This window comes from Bombus fervidus, chromosome 13 (genome assembly GCF_041682495.2).
Source record: "Bombus fervidus isolate BK054 chromosome 13, iyBomFerv1, whole genome shotgun sequence".
NCBI classification, from domain to species: domain Eukaryota; kingdom Metazoa; phylum Arthropoda; class Insecta; order Hymenoptera; family Apidae; genus Bombus; species Bombus fervidus.
This window is the reverse complement of record NC_091529.1, coordinates 5,668,343-5,689,352: the sequence shown is the minus strand read 5'-3', so window position 1 is coordinate 5,689,352 and position 21,010 is coordinate 5,668,343. Positions and strand designations below refer to the sequence as shown.

General features: G+C 40.0%; 1 protein-coding gene across 14 annotated transcripts in view; it reads left to right on the top strand.

Annotated features, from left to right (window-relative positions):
- The window catches only part of LOC139993521 (pleckstrin homology domain-containing family G member 5), an 85,284-nt gene that overhangs the window by 54,479 nt on the left and 9,795 nt on the right, over positions 1 to 21,010 (top strand). For all 14 annotated transcript variants that reach the window (XM_072015317.1, XM_072015321.1, XM_072015322.1 and 11 more), the window contains 3 exons: positions 9,365 to 9,610; positions 16,609 to 16,712; positions 17,875 to 18,011. In XM_072015317.1, coding sequence (XP_071871418.1) covers positions 9,365 to 9,610; positions 16,609 to 16,712; positions 17,875 to 18,011 — 487 coding nt within the window. The remainder of the gene's footprint in view (positions 1 to 9,364; positions 9,611 to 16,608; positions 16,713 to 17,874; positions 18,012 to 21,010) is intronic.

Genomic DNA, 21,010 nt, shown 5'->3' with positions numbered 1-21,010 from the left:
TATTTATGGACGATAAGGTACGTGCAACGGATGTGTAACGAGCCTTGAAAGTATCATGCAAACGGATGTAGTATTCAATTCACGATCCAGTAACGCTTCGGACGGAATGAAATACAACGTAATCGCGATAGTTTCGTCTACGAGTTGTCGAAAGTTAATCCTGGCATAAAATCATCAAAAGGCCATTATCGCGAAATAATAGCGCGATAAATGAAATTATCAAGGGAGATTACGTGAATTCGCAGTGAAATTTAGGGAGGGTCAAGCATTAAAACGGGGAGAATTTCACTGAGTTTTCGTAATTTAATTAGCGCCGATGACCCCGATAAAAGTCCGAACTGGCTTGGTTGCTGTCGGCCAACGATTCTACGCTGGCAAACAATGCTTTTCATTCATCGACATGGAGGAAATGTCAATTTAGCAGCTGGCCCCGTTACCACCACCTAATCGTTCACTATATAATCAATCAATTAAGCCCATATTCGAATATATTCGTACGGCGCCCGGCCAGAAAATTTTGCGTTAAATCGTTGGTTAACAGTCGATAGGAATCTCGAGATTTAATCGCGGCGACCGCTCATTACCACTTTGTTGTGTGAAAATTGGTCCCATGCTACGGCATAACTCGAAAAACGAGCAATCAACGATATAATTGCGAAATTTATAAATTTCAATCTCACCCCAAAAATTTCATTATAACGAGCTTCGCGAACATTATAAATTGTCAATAAAATGGAACGAGAAGTTTGCAAAATTTCGATTGTATGCTGATAAAGGTGGAGGGACGCCTCCCACGAGATCGTGAGGAAAAACGTTCGATGATTAATGTTACATACCTTTCGCATAGTTTGCTGCATATAACCAAACACCTTTTCTCGTTAACACTGTTCCATTATCAACTGAACGAAAGGGATCCATAAGAGAAGATGACGCATCGAATACTCAATCTCGTTTGCTGTTGACTTTTAATGTTTTAAACAAACCTTTGTGCACAAAATTGCAACGATAAATCACACATCATAACGATTCTCCCATATCGCTGCTCCTCGACTACCAACGTTCCAAAAACATGAAATGGAGGTATACATAGGTACAGAAGTATGACGTGCAGAAAGCTCACGGATCCCTTCTACAGGTCGCGGATTTTTCCATTTATCAGCGAAGTGGAATGGAAAGTTTCGTTTTGCTGGAAATCAGAAACGATTTACAAGCGCGCACCTCTGTGAGAAATTGCGCAAAGGTCGAGTGGCCGGTAATATCTGGATCCTCAGGCGTTTAACAGAGACGATTCGTCGAGACGTTCATTGAACGTCGTAACAAGTTTGCCCGTTTCCGGGGGAATCGGCAACGGTAGCCTCTGTCGCCGCCAAATTTACAGATTTATCCAAGCGAGCTTCCCCCTGCGATCTCTCCTTTCCTTTCTGCTCGTGGAAATTTTATTTGTCGACGGGATCGAATCGTTCTCGGTGATCCCTGGCGAGTGTCGAGGAAACGACGCAGACAGACCCAGCGAAGAAAAGTCAGCATTCCTGACATTCGCGGCTAGTTATTTTCCAATTAGATCGGCCACCATTACGGGCTGTATTTTAAGCATCATAATTAAAGCGGAATTAACCGAACAGCCGACGCAATCTGAATGCAGATATAAATAGATTTTCAAGTGCCGCTAAGCTATTTGTAGGAGCGTTAATAGCGGATCAAGTATTTGAGTAATGTTTTAGGGTTTTAATTTTCAAAACACGCTAAAGTATGTTAGAGGGGATTAAATTGGTTTTGAAACTACACTTGTTATAGCATCGGTTTGTTCTCGTGTATATCGTTATACGTTACGTATTTTTGGGCAAATTTGTTTCAAAGCCATAGTCTAAGGTGAAGTTAGTTTTCAACGTACACAATCTAACTTTTAGCTATTATAAATATTAATATTAAATACGCGAAGAATAATAGATTTAAGAACTTTCTTTCAACGATAGTGTAATAAATAACAGATGAAATTTATTAGCAATAACTCGTTTAGTCTCTTTTACGGTATAGTCTTTGAAATGAAAGATATACAACAATGCACCTCGTAATAGTTAAATACATATACATGCAAAACAGATTCGTTTCGTTGATCTGTTCTTTCATTGTTCGTAATAGACTATTAATTCGAAGTGAAACAGACGGTAAAAATACATTGTCTTTAAAAGAATAGAAAGAATTACAGGCTCATAAGGAAACGGAGAAATTTTGAGGGAACTTAATGGAAGTTTAAGTCTCGTGAATAGTTTCATGAATAAAGGCGAAAATGGAACCAATGCCGTGATAAAACAGAAGAAAGAGCAATTCCAGCTGTTGCATTACAATTAAGTAATATTTCTAGAAATAAAAATCCCTCCTTTCGTTAGAGAGAATATTATTATAATACATACTTCTCGCTGAAACATTTATTCGCATCAACGTTGTTGCAACATATTCCACTGGACACCTCTGGAATTTTAATGAAACTCAAATTCTGTCGTTCCGTTTACATTTTCTAAACTGCCGTTTTCAATATATTACGCGACTCTGATTGCATACTACGCGTACGTGAACTTCTACGCGAATTAGTTAGAACGAGTCCCATAAAATCCAAGCAATTAATATTAAACTTGGTTGCTGGATCGTTTCAATTTTCGCCCGGCGATACTCATCAAATGGGACAAATTTCATCAAACCAATACATTTTAATCAATTTTACATTCTCGCCCACTCTTGTACGTTCCCGCATGCGTACGTGCATCAGCGGTAGGTCTCGGATTGGGATAAATTCGACGCGGGACTAAAAGGAAAAAATGCGTTATCAAACGACGTCGAGCGAAATGACGGCCGAAATTGCACATGCGCTTCGTGAAAAGCGTGTCAAAAAGGACTGTGACTCTAATACATCATATTTCATTCAAGAACACATATATTTCGCGCGAAACTCGCAACTGAATCGCTATGGAATTTGTATTTGTGTTCTGTGATAAATAGACAGTGCGACCTAGGCGACGTTCCACGAGATAAACAAATAAATAAGCAACAAAAAAGATAAGAGAAAGCTGCACAGATAATCACAGTGCTTTCTAAGACATTTGACTCTTTTGATTGAATCGCGGTCGCTTCTCGTGGCTTTATTTGCTCCTGTCTTTTTGTTCCGTAAGTGGTGTAAATCAACGTACCAGAAAAAAAGAAAAGAAAAGAAAAGAAAGGAAGAGACTGCATAGATGCTACACGGTATTTATTTCTAAGCAATTTGACTTTTCGGGCTGAATCTCGTTATCGCATCTCGTTGTTGCTTCTCCTCAGCTCGCCTGCTTTTAGAAATTACCCATCAGCTAAGACCAGTTCGTTCCTGTCATCGTTCGCTCGCCATCGCGTGCTTTTTCCTTTCTAGCGTCGTATTCTTTATCTCTCCTACTTTCGTGGAATTTACTTTTACTCGTCGACTTTCCATATCTCACCTCGTCCCGCCCGTTTCATCCACGGAGGTGAATTTTCACGCGAGAACCTAAATGGGAACAGTCGGAGCAAGAATCCGCGTAATGAAATTCTCTGGGTCGCTTCGGTCTCTGTCATTTATTACCCACTAATGACTGGCCGTTTCATTTGTTTGCATGGATAGGGGACGTGGTAATTGTATCGCGTCGCTTCGAGCAGGTGGAAAATGACACGCATGATGAGTGATACGCAGCGTACAGTTCTGAAAGGGATGGAATCTCGCGACCTCGCGCCACTGTCGGCCTTGTCGCGCGTCTCTGATTAATTGTTTAAGCGTTTGTTACACTTGCCATTTCTCCTCGTTCTCCGAATTCTCTTCGCGGTTCAGACGAAATAAGGATAGCTTGATCTTTCATCGATTCGCACAGACAACAGTTTGGCAATTGGAAAACAAAATTGAAATGCAGCAGACGAGACTGACTATGCGGTTCGCAAGGTTGGTCGGAGCTGAGGGGTGTTTTCGAGCCATTTCTCTTCGACTAAGACGACGACTCGACGACGCACGATATTTTAAAACGACCTTCCTCCGGTGAAAAAGTCAAGACGTTCTGAAGAGCAATTACTCAAGTTACTATACTTTTTTTTATGTAGATTTACCCTCTTACTGCGTATGGTCCATAGATAGTTTACAGATATAGTTTAAGTACGATAATTGCTTTAGTTAATTGCAGGATTTTAACATTAAATCGTAGAGAAGATGGCAGAAAGTAATATTTGATCTTTTACAGAAACCAAAGAAGCAAATGCGAAAAAAGTAAACGCGTTATCCTATTTAAACAATTTTCATAGATAAATAACATTTTAAAGGATTTTGAAATTTTAAAAGAGATCAGAAATTAAATGATACAAAATGCTGGAAATTCCAACAATTTCGCGGACAGACAGCTGTAGTTTAAAACACTGTGCTACATTTGGTTGCATACAGCAACCTGTATTTTACATGTACGGGACAAGTTTCGGGCGGGTCCATATTTTTCCATTCAACGACAACTGCTGCATTCCAAAAAATGGTAGCAGCACAAAGGGTGTCTTTTAAAAACCATTAAGTCTCCACCTGCTTCCCCGTTCGATTTTTACTTTTAAAAAGAGATTTATGAAGTGCACCAGTGTTTCGTTTACCAACGAGTGCCCGCGATATTAATTACAGAACGTTTAACAGGCTTTGGCCTATGACTACGACTGTAATAGGTTTCGGAAATTGAACGTGTCGTAGGAATGCGCAAAGATTAACGGCAGTGGCTGGAAAAACAACGAGGGACACGCACGAGTGATGTGAAATTGGTAGTCGCGGCAAAAGAGACACGGAAAAAAAAACGTTAAGCGATCCTTTTGAAAAACGAGCCGTATATTTTTTCCATGGACGCCCAATATGTAGAAACTAGGTCGGGATTCAATACGCGGGTGCGTAATCTATTAGAAAAAAAAGCTGCACAAAAGTCGTCCACCTATTTTTCCATTTTTCCCGTCTCTCTCTACTTTTCCGCTTCAACGTTAATGCAACTTGTCCGATGAATAGTGTCAGAAAGAAGAATGGTTCGTAAAAAATATAGGAAAATATTTGCGAGGTGTAGAAATTCCAAACTATGATTTGTGCATTGGCTGGTATGAAAAAAATAACGTTGGAGGAAAGGAAAATGAGAATGCAATTTTCAAGTAAACGAGAGCAAAGTGCGGACAGCACGAAAACAAAAAATGTAAGTAAAAAGTCGAAAAGGTAGAAAAATGTGCGTCGGAGTTTACTTACAGTAATATTTTTCATAACACGAATAACAAATTTTCATTATACGCATATACACGGTTTGCTCAGAAAGCGCTCAGAATAATAATTTTTTAAATACTAATCGTGTTCTTTATGCCGTCGTGTATGAAGCAAATTTCTTTCAGAATTTAATAAGCTACCGCCATTTTATGTTCGAAATTTATTCCGTTTGCGACACGTAGTGGACGTTTTAATTTAGTGAAATTTTTATCCTCGCCGCGATGAAGCAACGAACCGAAGTTATGTTTAATTTTAAAAAGTTTTCGAGCATAGACAATGAAATTAATAAAACTCGTTTAAACAAAAAATTGGCGTCTTTATTGAATTATTCCGCAAACTTTCCAGGCAAACGATGTTTACTTAGAAGGCATGGTAAACCATCTTATTTTTCACTTGGGACCCGCTTGATACCGAATTGCTATGGAGCTTATAAAACACTTTGCGAATATATGCTCGTCAGACTATATACGAAGCTACCTACTTTAAGACATCACTGACACTGTAATATTTTTCTAAATATCCTATGCCAGGCGACTTTATATTTTTTCACGATCTAAAAATCGTCCTGCTTTTATTAAAGTGCCTAGGAACTGCTTTGAAGTAACCTTTGAAACAAGTTTTGAGGCAACATGTCACAAGTTACAAGCGGATGTAATACCCGTCCCGTTACTTGTAATATATGTCTGACCAGAATGCCCATTTTCCCCTTACGTTCTTCACCCTCCAACTAACGTTTCGTAATATGGGCTCATCGTAACTTTCCGGATCTTGCAGTAACTTTTGTCTCGTCCGTTACTTTGAGAAACGTTCACGTCAGAAGACGTACAGATTATTACCACCGCAATATTCTTCATGTTTCCCTTTCTTCCTTTCTTTTTTTTCTTTTTTTTTTTTTTTTTTCTTGGGCGAAGTAAAAATTTGAGAAACTCACGCGATGCAGAGTTTACTGGAAACACAGGTGTGCAAAAGTTCCGTGCATGGACCACGAATAGTTTGACAAAGGGTTAATTAACTCAGCGGCCCAGAATGTTGTGACTTACGTTAATTTGCATGTGTAGAGCGAACATGGAATAGATATCAAGAATATATTTGAATGTCGAATATCCTGATGCGGATCAGACGAAGGGTCGAAAAGTCGAAGGATATTTCGACGGACAGCCTGATTACCCTGCCTTTTGAAGCTACTCGACCTACTTTGATATTACTCGGCAAGTGCATAAGTGAGCCTGATTAATTATACATCATCATCGTCATCGTCATCGTTTTCTTCTTCCTCTTCTTTGATAGAAGATGCGGCAAAGACATCGTGTAAAAAGTTTGTTATTTAGTAGTAAAACTACGATAAGTGAAACCTGACTTTTCGAACCGTACGATATCGAGAAAGAAATTGAGTCTTCCCAGCTCTTTCTTATGTTCCTTTACCTCGATACTTCATATTCCGGAATAAATTTTGAGACGCGCGCTCCGGGAATGTATGTAATATGAATGCAAGATGGTAAAATATGAACACAGCTGAGCGAAAATTTTTCACCGTGAGAAACGTGCATCGGTTTATCAGTGACTTGATTTATCCAGAATCGTGCTATCGTAGACGGTAACTAACGCGATACTGCTAGCGTGATCTTCGATTAATTTATTGCAACTCTGACTTACAGTTACAGCGACCGTTCTTCTTATTCTTGAAAAACTGTTGTAAATCTTAACAACCGGTTTCGTATGAAAAGCTCGCGCGAAGCCATAACTCGTTTCTCCACCGTTGCTATTTTTCGATCTTTGATAAAGAAACCTTTTATTTATTCCCTATTCTTCAGCCTCCGGTTGCTTCTCATACGACGCGCTATACATTTTTCATTTTCCCTTACACCACCCCTCCTTAAATTTTATGACTGGATACTTTCTTCCTTTGACAGATAGAAATACCTTTTTCAAACTACGTATCATCTCGATCCACTTCTCTAACCGGACACCTACGTACGCTACTCTACTTACGTCTGACCCACTACGTCATATACTACTGTCGTGCGACTCGTATCGCTGTATCTAAATCACAACGAATTCGGCAGATTTCGATTTACAGCATCGTATATTCAATTTCGACGATATATAATTCCAAATCGAAATCTGCGGAGTATTCTAACCAGAGACATCGTAAATCTGCCGACCCCCGTTTAGATGGCACTCTTATTACGAAGTGATAGAGATCTCTGCAAATTGAGATCAGTTTTTTAATATTATACATACATATCTTAAAGAGTTGGACAAATTTGAAGGTATAGTATTATTATAGAATTAACATGTCGTTAAGTAATGAAGTTCATCGATGAATTTCTTCACGTCATTTTTCCGAGCTTCTGAAGTGTTCAGTTTCTGTCATTAAAGAAAGATAAGGTGAATTCTTGATGAATATTAAATATTTTTTATCTCTTCCTTATTGAAATGTATAAAGTCTTCCTTTATTCTTGAAAAATGACACTGTGTCAATCAATCGATGCCCAGATCTTCCCTTGCGTTGCTTCATTTAATGTCCGATTGGACCTGCTGGTTGTTGCAAAAGTGCATAATAAATAATTGTCTTTGTTGAAAATTGTGGATCCTAATTGCCGGAATAAAAGTAAAGGAACACTAAGGTTACACTTAGAATTCATATTAAAATAGTTTTAGATTTATTTAATAAACGATTCCCAGGATCTTCGTCGATATACATTTGCACGCGTCTCAGCACTTTCATTGCCTCACCATCTTCCATGCCACACCGCCAACGGAACAGTTACGTTCATCTGTTTTCGAGACGCCGCGCACACACATACTTATGTTCACATACGTATGTCACTACTACGAGGCCAATCTAGTCTAGCATACAAAATTATACATATCTCAATAGTCTTCAAATCGAATTGGCCGACTAGAAATGCCACAATCAGTGCAAATAAACCAAGAGTAATTGTTTACAACCGAATTTGACAAATTACAAGGCAAATTGCTTGAATATCCTTCTGTCTCAAACAACCCCGTCTCGTCCTATTTGGATTTGATTAACGGGTGAATTACCGATACTGCAGGCTCGTGTACCAATTCGTACGAGATTCGATGATCGAAAAAAGGAAGTGGATTTCCTATAAAAATAAAGTATAAAATAAAGTAAGAATAACAGCAATTTCCTTAACGCGAGGATGGTTCGGCGCTCAATATCGTTTTAAGGCGTGCTATTCGATTTTAGAACGAGCGTCAATGGTATTCGGTCAGCATGAGCCGCCGGTATCGTTTCAGCCGTAATTTCGAAGTTAGAAACGGTACGCGCTGCACTTAGTACTCGAGTTTCCCTGTGGATGAAATCAATATCGGATCGTTATGCCGCAAAACCATTAACATCTTCCCTGTATCGCTTCGTTCGCGGTTCGCCGCGAATGGTGTGAGAGAACAGAGCTTGGCGAACGACTCGAGGCCATTTTCCACGAGGTGGAATCAACAGTAATTCCACGAAACAGGTCGATCGAACGAAGTCAGCGCGTCGAGACTGGTCTAACCGGAGTGGATAAACGAACAAAAAGGGTTAGATAAAAGCATGGAAGAATGCTCCGGCTAGATCGAGATAACGATGGCCCTCGAGAAGGATGATCGATACTGGTAAACCGGTCGATCGACAGTGACCCAGTTAGGCGGCACGAAAATTTCTCCGACGTCGAATTTATTTTTTGCCACGTTCCTAAACCAGATTGCCGGGGATTTGACGAACCCTTTAATTATTAAACAATTTGTATGCAACCTCGACTTACTACAGCTACCTTGTTAAGATATTTTCAACGAGATCTTCCTACGACATACCATGCGCGACCCAATTTTCATTTCCTCAATCCAAATATTGTTCTTCCTGTTCCTGTTTGCCTGGCCACAAACGGCCGCATTCTACTTTTACAGCAAGTATATCGAATACGCTCGTGTTCTACTTTCAAGCCGTAGCTCCTGAGTCAACAGTCATGTTCCATGCTGTATTTCTCGTACGTTTTAACGGATCGATCGGTGATAAATAGCTTGAAATATTTGATGAAATATGATGGAGCTCCGGTGACAGTGATGGAAAGATCATGTCACGTTGTATGATTGCAGGTGCGTTCGAGGTCGTTGACCCAGCTGGACGCTCTGGGCAGCAAAATGCTGGATACGGGGGAACACCATCTGGGGGGTGGTCCCTCGCAACAGCAACCCCATCATCTTCACCACCATTACCAGCCTCAGCAATTACAGCACCACCCCCAAAACGTCGAAAGTAATCCCCGTCTTCTCGTACCCACGGCGTCGTCCGTCGAGGGAGCGCACCAGAATCGCACCCGGCACAAGCTGTCTCGGTCACAGGTTCGTATACATGTTTAACAACGAATCGTTAAATGTCAATGAGAACAATGAAAATTTGATGGGGCACAGAGCCGCGTTCATCTCTATTATCTCATTCGTTATTCCAAATAATAAACGAGAATGTTACGTATAAAAGTTGCAGGCTTGAAACTATGCAATATATATGAAATATGGTAACGATGGTTTCTCTATACATAGATGGTAGCATAGAGAAGATATTAAAATTCGTTAAACATATGGATTACTCGAGAAACCAATTATTTTGTATTTTAAAATAAACATTCGATGAATTTGAGGAAGACTGGAACTCTGCTTCTTTCATAGCTAATATTTTCTCTTATTACTTGAAATAACGAAGATATTTCAGCCAAATGAAGTAGATGGAATACCTCGTATACTGAAAGTAGAGAACTGGAAAGTAGAGGATTGTTATCGATGTACCACAAAAATGTCTAATGTAAGAATTTTAAATCCTTTTTGTTTTTTTCTTGTCTACTGTTGTCTATGCCGTAGCCATGTACTTAGTTTGTAATAAATTAGAGTTGTTAAACTTCGTATTAATTACTTAACACGCGAACATGTAGCTAAATGGCTACTTTTTGTTATGAAAATATTGCGAGGAAGAATGTTTATTAAGCAACGATAATTACTGGACAGTACGGATACGAAACACGAGTCAAAGGTAGTCCTAATTTACGAGATAACAATTAAAACGTGTCCTAATTTTAGGGATATCGCGGGCTTACATAACCTTTACGATCCGTCGGTGTTGTTTCCCGGACCGATCAATAACAGCAAACAATTCCGTACACATGCTAGAGAAGAAATTTATCTTACTGTCTGACTATAAGAGTACACGTACTACTGTAGCTCAAAGTAGTCCATTCTAAGTAAACCGTAGACAAGATCAGACCTCGCTAAAAACCTTTTGAACCAACCAGCCCTGGTATTGGTTCGCTTCCTCTTTTATCGTGTCTCGAGAACACGAATATCGTCGTTTTATGTTTGTTTCGTCGAAAGGAAAGGGGAATCGTCTGCTTCGGTAAATCCGTTGAGAAGGAAACCGCGAGTCACTACATAAATAACAAGTTGGTGCGGTTGGAGGATTTATTATGGCGACGTACGGCGTGAAAGGAGAATGAAAAGCGCGAGAAAGTCGAAAGAACTTAAATTCGATCCCTTGAAGGTTTTAGCCGAGCTCGCCAACGCTTACATCGGATCTGCAGCTCGTCGTTGAAACGGGAACGGAATAACGAAAGAACTTGTTAAACGAAATAACGCGTCTCGTGATCGTGTGAATCGCTGCCAGTTCGAATAGCCGAAACCGATTCGTTCTATTTAAATTACCAAACGCTGACGCGATATACTGTAGCGGAAAGACAATGAAATTGCGACAGAAACGTAACGAGCACGCAGTGAATCTTGTTTCGCAGCTTCTACGGCGGAACAAATTGCGCGATCTCTAAAATATAACGATACAGCGTGGCCGTAAAATCGCTCGGACGTAAACAGTGGAACCGCCGAAATTCCGAATTTCTCATAATAGTCACTCGTAAGTTTTACAGCGCTGCGATTTTCGAGACATTTTCTGGCTTTTTGTGATTTTTTTGTAGAGTATGTACGCGATCCCACCATTGTCCGTATGCATTCAACGTAAAGTTAATTGAGCGAATGAGAAGCGAATGAGGAGAGAGAGAAAAGTATCGTTCACTTTGCTTCTAGCAATTCAAACGGCAGTTAGCATCCTGCGCGTTTCTTTTGTATATCTGCCATTTTCATCTCTTCGGTATGAGATTTAGATTTTAGTGAGTTTGGACGTCAAATTCGAAAATCTAGAAGAACATACGTAAAACGTATCTTATCGTCTATTTCCCTTGTAGCGTTCATATTATACAGAAATTTCTTATTTCAATTCGCAAATGACTGTTGATATCTAAGGTGCTTCCACGAGATATGACACAAACGAACGTCACTGATAAATACTCTAATTTACGGCCTCGCTATATCTCTTCCGCCAAGCATACATCGTTTACTATAAATAGCATTCTGATTTTGCTTGCGAACTGTGATTTTGCTCGCGTTCTATAATTAAGTTTCATAATTAATCGCTTCAGCGCTGCGTATCCAAGTCTGATAGAATTCCGGATTAAAGGTCCAGACAGAGAAAATTGAAAACAAACGAAGGAGTACTAAAAATCGAAGGGCAGACGAGACAAAGAAGGTCCACGACCGAGTGGAAAGGACAGAGGAGAAAATTGAAAGCAAGGGTGGCGGCAGTTTCCACACCGGTAAATGAAATTACGCGCTGGTTGCCCTTCGAGTAATACGAGAGAAAAAATTAAGGGATCAGAGAGAGAGAGAGAGAGAGAGAGAGAGAGAGTGGCGAAAAGGAGGGTAGCTGGCAATTAATTCCAGCCGACCGAAACGAGACTCGTCGGGAACGTAAATGGCTCGTAATCGTTGGCATTACGCGACTCACGAAACGCCTCTCCAGACATTTTATCGTCTTATTTCCATCGCGGCTAACGAGTGAGACAGGGCCGTGTCGCTGCTAGCTACCATTTGAATTGCTAAGCAACCGATCTCCGTCAAACACCTGCCACTCGGTGTGTCTCTGCCGAGGATGCTTTCGCTCTAATCCCTTCTGGACAGAGGATTTCGTTCAACGAAGACACGGACACCGACAAACTAGGTGTCCACTGTGAAAATACACTCGAATTGCTCGTCTTGAAACTTGTCCGAATCTCTGATGGTGCAGATACGTTTTCGTGAATTTCTTCACCGACACGGGGATTTCCAAGTAAAAGGGGATCCTTGAAAACTGACATTTCGGGGTGTTAATGGTTCTCGTTTGACTTTCTCTTGGAGCAAATTACTTTTTAATGTCACGCAATCTTTTACGCATTATTTTCCAATTTGCCGATTCCTCGTCAGATTTTAGTGGTAACTGGTACGTTTACTATTCATTGCGATATTTGCAAAATTTATTCGAGAGACACGGAGAGGAAACGAATCCTGTAAAAGTTATTCGACGGAACTCATTACCGAAAGGGATAAGAAATCTTTCAAGAGAAGGCTGCCGAAGTTAGAGACGACAAAAAGTATAATCCTAGTAAAATCTTCCATAACTTTCGATACAAACTGCACGTGACATATTCTGATGGAACTTTGGGAAATGTTAAATTGGTTGTATCACGAGATGAAACGAAATAACAATTGAATAGAAAGTTTCGATAAGGACAATGGAACAATCTTTTTCATCCTCCCTACGGCCCTGCAGGGAGACTTGGAAGTACGGCTACACGGGAGGATTGATCAGCCGAGATTTGTCGAGAGCACAGATGGCCTTTCCGTAGCTTTATTATTAAGTATCGCGAGGACTTATCAAAGAGTGTGGGCAAAGTTGCCGTTGAAGCGGAGAAAGGATCGCGAGATATTATGCAAACTCTGGCGTCGGCGCTGCTGTCCGTTTATGATAACCCAGGCCCGAGAGAAATATCGGGAAACTCGGTTAGCTCGAAGAGAATTGGAGCACTTAAGTCTGTCGGCTCGACGTCGTTTCGGCGTTTTCGCCGATGGAAAAGAATCGATATTACAGACGTTGCATGTTGAACAACTCCATTCTTGTCTCCAATTATGTAAAATAGCCTGAATAATCGTACAGAGAGGAAATTGCGTTTTAACGTATAGAAGAGTGTACGCCGCTCTCGCGCAATGATTGCAAATTGCAAGAAAATATTTCTTCGTTTGCCATTTCGTTAACGCCGCCACCCACGATTATTATATTTATCCTTCCCGGCTGCTAGCTGTTTGAACAAAGGCGATACATTAACACTGCGAAAACTGCATTACCACTAAATAACAAATATCTGTGGAAGAAGGAAAATCAAATACGAGCTACAGAGATGGATAGATATTAATGCACATTCTCGGTGGCCATAATGGACCGTAATCTCGATACTTCTGTTGGCAACATGGTAAAAAATGGCAAGCCAATATGTTGGAACGTAAGAAAGTACCTATCGGGGTGAGGAAAGATGCTCGAAGTGGAACAAGAAGGGAGTGGCAAAAAAGGATGATCGATTTCAGACAATGAAACAGTCAGTCGAACTCCATCGATGGACAATTTCCTACGATTAGCTCCATTATCGTTCCACGAATGCCATCGCATCATCGCCCCCGTCCATGGAATCACCGTTATCCAATAGGAATTTTTGAAAGAAACTGATTGAACATAACGATCGCGTTTGTAGACTTATCACGGACGCGTATTTATTTTTATGACCGTTGATAGAATTACGGGACATTTGCCCCCGTGGGATTGGCGAAACGTTCGCTGGCTCAGGGTCGAATCGATTACATGCAAACGGACCGCAGGTACGTTGTCTGTTCGCCATTATCGATTCACCAGATGTAAGTCTTAGAGACTAAAGACATGGTGCTCGTAGAATTTTCCAACGATATACACGTGTCTAAGAAGTTTGTTGGTTCTTAACGATCAATGACTGTTGAAATCCCCTGTTGGAATATCGATCAGTGGAATTTAACGAAATTGATAAAAAAAAAAAAATGTAAAAGTGGAAAAAATATTCAAAGAGAAAAAGAATGAAGATGCTCTTCCTAACTTAAAACCTTAATTCATAATTGAATTCTTCTTTTTCTTTTTTAAAAGGATCGATAAAATAGGAGAAAATTTAAGAGGCGGTATTCATATTTCGGTAAATGCATACGTTTCGTATATTGCAACCTAATATTGCGATATTTGATATATTTCATATCTTCAGCGCTGTGTTCGTGAGAATGTTCCTAACTGAACCAGCTTTTTCTCCTTTATACGAATAGTTTCGACAGAGAGAAATATATGCGATTACAGTTTGATGGAATTCCTCGTTGAAAAATGCTCAAAAAATTTCAGAGAACTCGTGTAATTAGAGATTCGGTTGGAAATTGAAGAAAACTCGGTATAACTCGAAACGAGCACTGTTTCAAATGAATGTTTTTTACTTACACGAGCTTCCCGGCTGTTTTGCATCGTTTTCAGAACGAGCTACGCCAATAAAAACAATAGCGTCGTTTACAAATTGACTTTATGTGGGCTTGTCCTGTTTGTTCGACCACACGCGCGCTATTCTACTTGACCAGCCACTTGCGGCCCCATTCTACTTGTCGGCTCATATTTATTACATTCCACTGGAAGATGGGGATATTTCCAAGGCATGGCTGCCCACCCCCGGAACATTAATTAAACAGCCGAGAAACATTAAGATCGTTTAATGCAATTTAGACATGGAACAGTAACCAAAATCCAGCGACATCTGTTGTACGGTTGTTACAGTTGTGAGAAGAGAGAAGAGAGAAACGGATGGGACAAGAAATAATTGAGAGAGATGGAGAAATAAAAGATAACGAGAAGCGGAAAAGACGAAGAGAAAAGGAACGTGGAAGCGACAGTTCAGAACGAGGAAATATAAAGAAGAAGAAAAGAAAAGAAAAAAGTGTCGGAGAAAGGATTGGAAAAATGGAGAGAAAAAAGAAGAGAAAAGAGGCTAAAGAAGCGTAGAGAAGAAAAAATAGGAAAGTCAAAGATGGAAGTTTCTGCTGATTCTAGATTCAAACAGCTTATTATGCCCATCTGGCGTAAGATTTTTATATCCGATTTTAGATCCCCTTAGCTGTAACTCAATCGCATCTTTTAATCGTAAACGATCTGTACTTCGTTTAAATTTATTATTAATAAATCTTCAACTATTAAACTTGTTACTTTAAAGTTAACTAATAAGAGCAACTGATACGGAGCGATTAATTTGCACGATTCTTCTCTGCAAATAGTTTTTCACCAGGACATTGCGAAAGATTTTACGAGCAAAGATCCATTCGTAACACGTCATTCGTGCAATACGAAATTCATAAAAGGCGGACGTATAAAAATTATACGCCATGAAGAATAAACGGCGTACATGTGTTACGAAAGGTCCGGCGTCTTTGAAAGTAGTGGAGAACTATCGTACGAACGTACACTGGTAAAACCATCCGCGGCATGATACGAAACTCGACGAGGGAAAAGAAAAGAAAGACAGAATGTATCGGTTAAACGGCAATGGGAAAAATACGAGCGGCAATAAAACGGGCGATTGTAAAACTAAGTGACAGGGAAACGGTCGTGGCAAATGAGCGCGACTCATTTCCCATGTACAAGCCAACGGGTTCATAAATGAAAGCCTTTTCGTATTTTATTGCCTGTCATCGTCAGCCAACATAGAGAGGCTTTCCAGTTCGGATGGGCACTCAGCATTTTCGCTAGGCATACATTACCACCCATGAGTAATTCGACACTTTCAAGATCAGCGCAATTCGATCAAAGGGTTACAATTTTCATTACATTATCACTGCCGCGATGGAAGAACGTTTCTCTATGGAAATTGAGAAAGTGTCAGAAGCTGCAGTTGATTGTTTTAGCTTCTGAAAGGCTCGTGTTTGCAATAATTTATAAGCCGAAGTATCAATGGACGATAAAGTTCGTTGCTTATCAGTCGCTTGTCAATGTCACTAAAAATACCAAATTTTCCGAACAGCGAGTTCTGTCTGTCATACATCGAACTGCGAACACCCTTTCGCCATGCATTAGCTGAAAATTAATCTACGCTAAAATTCCGCGCGCCGACACGGCGAATTTCCGAGGTGAAACTCCGTAATAAATCGAAAGTCTACCCTTTCATACAAGGTATGCAAATTTTCGAAACATTCGGCTGAAGAAGCAATCACGAGCTTACATAGGTCAAAGAGTTTCCCAAGTTCTTTGGAGTGTTGCCGCCAAATTTGCCACCAAGCTCTGCAGTATTCTCGAGCTTCGCTTCGAATCGCGCACTGTAATTCAAAGTTGGACACTCGATGCCGAACTCTCGGTTCAACAGTCGGGCGCTGGTGCCAACGTCGTTATAACGTCAAGTTTGCCCAAATAATTGCAGCAACCTGTCAAAACTTGGAAATCAATTTTTCAGGTATCCAGCAGCGAGTTCTTCAGCGTTAGCTTCGAGCTGTCCGATGATTCGAGCGGCCTAGACCGAGACGAACTTCTGCCAGCTGTGAAAGGCACATACTTGGCGTAAGTTCGTTGCATTTATCAAACCTCGATAATTTGTTAAACTATTCGATAAACAATATCCTCCGTGATATTCTATTAATATTCTTTACAGTATCAATATACAATATTATGAAACGCTTTGAAATTTCATTAGCGCGATCCGAGACTCGACTATCGTAATTATATTGGAAAAGTTTACAAGCAATATGAAAATATATATAGAAATTACAAGCTATTTAGTACGAGTATGTATACACAGAGATCTCGAGCGTATCGTAACAGGCAATTATTTATATTGATTTTAATTGACCTGAATATTCAGAGGCACCATATTTCGTATTTATTATGTGTTTAAAATGCATGTTTATGGTGTATACTAATTTCTTACTAAATATATACATCGCCAATGAATATCTTGTAATCTCTATATACGTTTTCAGATTGATTTCAAATTTGATCGACATAATGATGACGGTCGTGTCTCGTTGTAGTACTAACGAAATCTCAACATGTTTTATATAACACGTACGATATGGACATGAAGTAGTTTTCTATGGTAAACCACTACACATTTTTTATGTTTTTCATGGAAAATTTATCCTTAAATCTACTCTGTGTAATTTCCAAATTCACTTCGAATCGCCGCGGCCTACTTTTGCTCTGTCGGCGAGCGGTCGAGTAATTATCGCATCAAAGAGAAGAATGGAGAGGCGATGAAAGTACCACGAGCGTATAACGAACAAATGAAACATCGACTAATTTACGTAGTCGTGAATGGCGACTAGTAGCGATAATTCGAGAGAATTTCAGAAGGAAATGAAAGCCACACGTATTTAGCGGATATCTCGAGACGAGGCCACGCCCGAGCGAGCCCTTTGAAGAGTCAGCTCGTGGCATTGCTTAATAATCGCCGTTAAATACGTAATAGCGCTGTAATCTCTTGTGGAGCTTCCAATATAATCTTATGAAAGTTGCTTGCCCTTTATGGACGCGTTATAGCGCGATGTATCGCGAACGATCCAAACACGCTACTTACTTTTGCACCAGGGATTTGTCGAGAGGCCATTACGCGGAGGCGTGGTGGCTCATTGTTGTTGTTCTACTTGCTTTCGAGCAGAACGTTCGATCGTTCGCTGTGTAAAATGGGATTATGGAACGAAGCTATATGAAACGTTTATTACAGGGATGTGCTGAACGCTGCATGCGAGAGACGCGGAGTCGACGTGTCGCGGGTCGAGGTCCTCGATGGCTTCTCGCAGCCATTACCGATTCTCACCACGGATACTTCCAGTCTTGGAGGGAAACACTTGCGGATAACGGGTAAATATGTGAACGACCGCAGACAAATGTTTTTTCGTTAAACGAACCGTTCTGAAGGAAACCACATTGATCAGCCCCATAAATTGAAAGCTACAGGAAGACGATGACCTTACAAATACCGTCTTTTGAATTTACCATGGAATTTACTGCTATTTATGAAATGTTCTTGCGATGGACCAACTTAGGGAAGTAACTTATTTGTTCCTTGGCGATGGAATATTGATCATGTACTTAGGCGATAAAATTGAGAAACTAATGAAAAATGGATCATTGATCAGTTTGGTTCCTGAGGCAAACTAGCCATCGCATAGAATTCAGATGGAAAATATCTTTCGAAAATAAAATGGAAGCCAGCCAAATCGAGCGAACAGAACACTTTATCAGATACATATTACCTAATGCAAAATTTCAACGATAAAGTTCCATTTAGTTTCACTAATCTTCTTAAGAGTAATAAGTATTAATTTTAAAGACCTCGCACACTCAACGTTCAGTGAAATCGCCACATAACAGTCCCCTTTCTTACCAACGATGTAACATAAACATTCGCTTCGGTTCTCTATCGCTGGCCGTCCACGCGACCTCTCACTCGCCGAAAATTTCGCAACCGATATCCCGGAAACGCAGATAACGCTATATTTATTATACTCGAAACACAGCGGCGCTATTAAAAGAAACATCGAACGTAGGGACGAAAGTTGCTCGTTATCGCGAAAGTTCGCTCGTTAGCCCTAGAAACAGTTGCTTTCTCGGATGCGATCGGCGTTGTGCCGCAACCTTCGCGAGTTAAATGTAACGAGGAGTGGCCGTACGAATCGCGTAATAATTCATGCAGAACTGTTAGCAGATAGGATCATGACAGTATGCACGAGATTGGAACCGGTTCTAATTGATGTACGACCGTGCACGCGACGAATCTTTGCCGCGAATTTGATAAGTTAAACGGTCCGAACGAACCTGACCGTCCCGTCATCGATATAAACACGCGATCGTAATTGCGTCATCTCCGTTACGAGTGTGGAATTTGCTGGTCCGTGTACAGCCGCGTGATCAACGCAACGGGAAAAGGAAATTGAACTCGATACTAGGGGCGAAAGGGATAAAGTGTGTTCGTGAGATGCTCCATCTTTTCATCGATAAAAAAGGGTCATAAAAAGGTATATACGCATGGGCGATAGTGGTGGAGCGTGTACACGAGTGATAAAGCTGCACAGCTGACGATAAACAGATCGTTTCGGAGAAAAACTTTGATCGAACCTCGGATACGTTCTGTCTGAGAATAATCGAATCATTCTACTTAGAACTCGGAATAAAACTGTTTGAAATATTCCTGAAAATATTCCAACTTATATAGAAACATTTCTTGATATCGTTCGCGTTATACGTAGTTCGAAGTTTCGTTGTATCGTTGTAACGAGACTTGGCTGCCACGGTTGTGTTGGTAAAGCTTGAAAGAATTTCGAAATGTATGTAGAAATTAGAGGATATTTACTGCAAGCACAGATGTGATACAAATTACCAGAGTATTTGAATCAATTATTTATCGCGTTAATAAATCTCAACCATTTCACGAAACAATCTTTGGCAATTATACGTTTCAGGTAACTATTTATGGAAATACATTTGCGATAAATATTCTGCAATACATTTTCAGATTTATTCGATATTTTACCATTATAATCTCGATAATCGTCTCTCGTTGCAGCGCTAATGAAATTTTACGAAATCACGCAAAATAACATCTTCATGAAAGTCTTCCGTAGTAAATATTGGAATACTTTCGTCAGCAACTGTACATCGAATTTTATTTGTCCGAATGTATTTCGGTATCATTAACGGTAATCCTTGTTGATAGGTTTCGCGTGGTTAACGAAACGAAAGGCCGCAAAACTTTGCGAATCAAATATTTGCCAAAGCTGCGTATATTTGTATTTTTACTCGACAACGAAAAATGCAACGCTTTAGAAGAAAGAAAAACTGGCAGAAAATTTAAACAAATTTGTAAATCCCACAGATAAAAACTAAAAGCGTTTACCTTTGCAATTCGGCCACTTTAATCGACATTTCTGTTTCCAGTTGCGCGATTATAAAAGAGGATGTCGCACGTGAAGGGGGGAGGGTGAGAATGTTCGAATCGTTGACAGGAATTATTTATATCGAGCTTTTTCCACCCTTCCGACGCGTGCAATCGATTTCGAAAATGCCCTCGATTTTTATCACCGCTCCGGATAAAACACGGTATTCCACCAGCGACATATAGAATAACGATTAAACAAAAAAAGGAAAGAAGGAAAACTCGATGGTAGATTCCTATGGGCGCGTATCACGCGACGAATCATGGATTAAAGTCCTGAAAGCTATAAATAGTATCGTGAAAGGGTATACAAGGCTATAATTCGCGTTCATTAATTTGACCGATACCCTTGAAGGCGCATATATTAAAAGGAATTCGCAAGAACGCGAAGCCACTCGACGGACTTCACCTCCTTTTCAAAACACGAACGAGTTCCAACTTGTAATTCATTGCAACGCGGATAAAAGATGCGGAAAGATTTTTTGATGATACGGAAAATGTAGTTGTAACTACCGAAAATCAAGATTTAGATGATACACGTACAATCTGGCGATGTTCTTGTTTAACACCCACAGAGTCGATCTAATAAAGAATTTAAGAAAACACGTACTATACCTCGATCGTTAAACACAAGAACTTTACTTTATGTAGCTGATACTGCAGCGTGTTCTCGCATATTCCGTTTTCTTGAAGTATGTAATATCTAAACTTGAGATTTCTGCAAATTTCGTTTAAAGTTTCGTGTAACTTCAGAAATATTATTATAAATTTACAATATAAGAAGCTCAAAAGTAAAAGCTAACGTACAGCTATGTAACACTATACGAGCAGTTCCTTTGCAGCTTAATAAGGAAAAAATCTCCGACTTATTTACTTCTACTCGGAGGGATGATATTAAATACGAAGAAGATGAACGGATACCTGG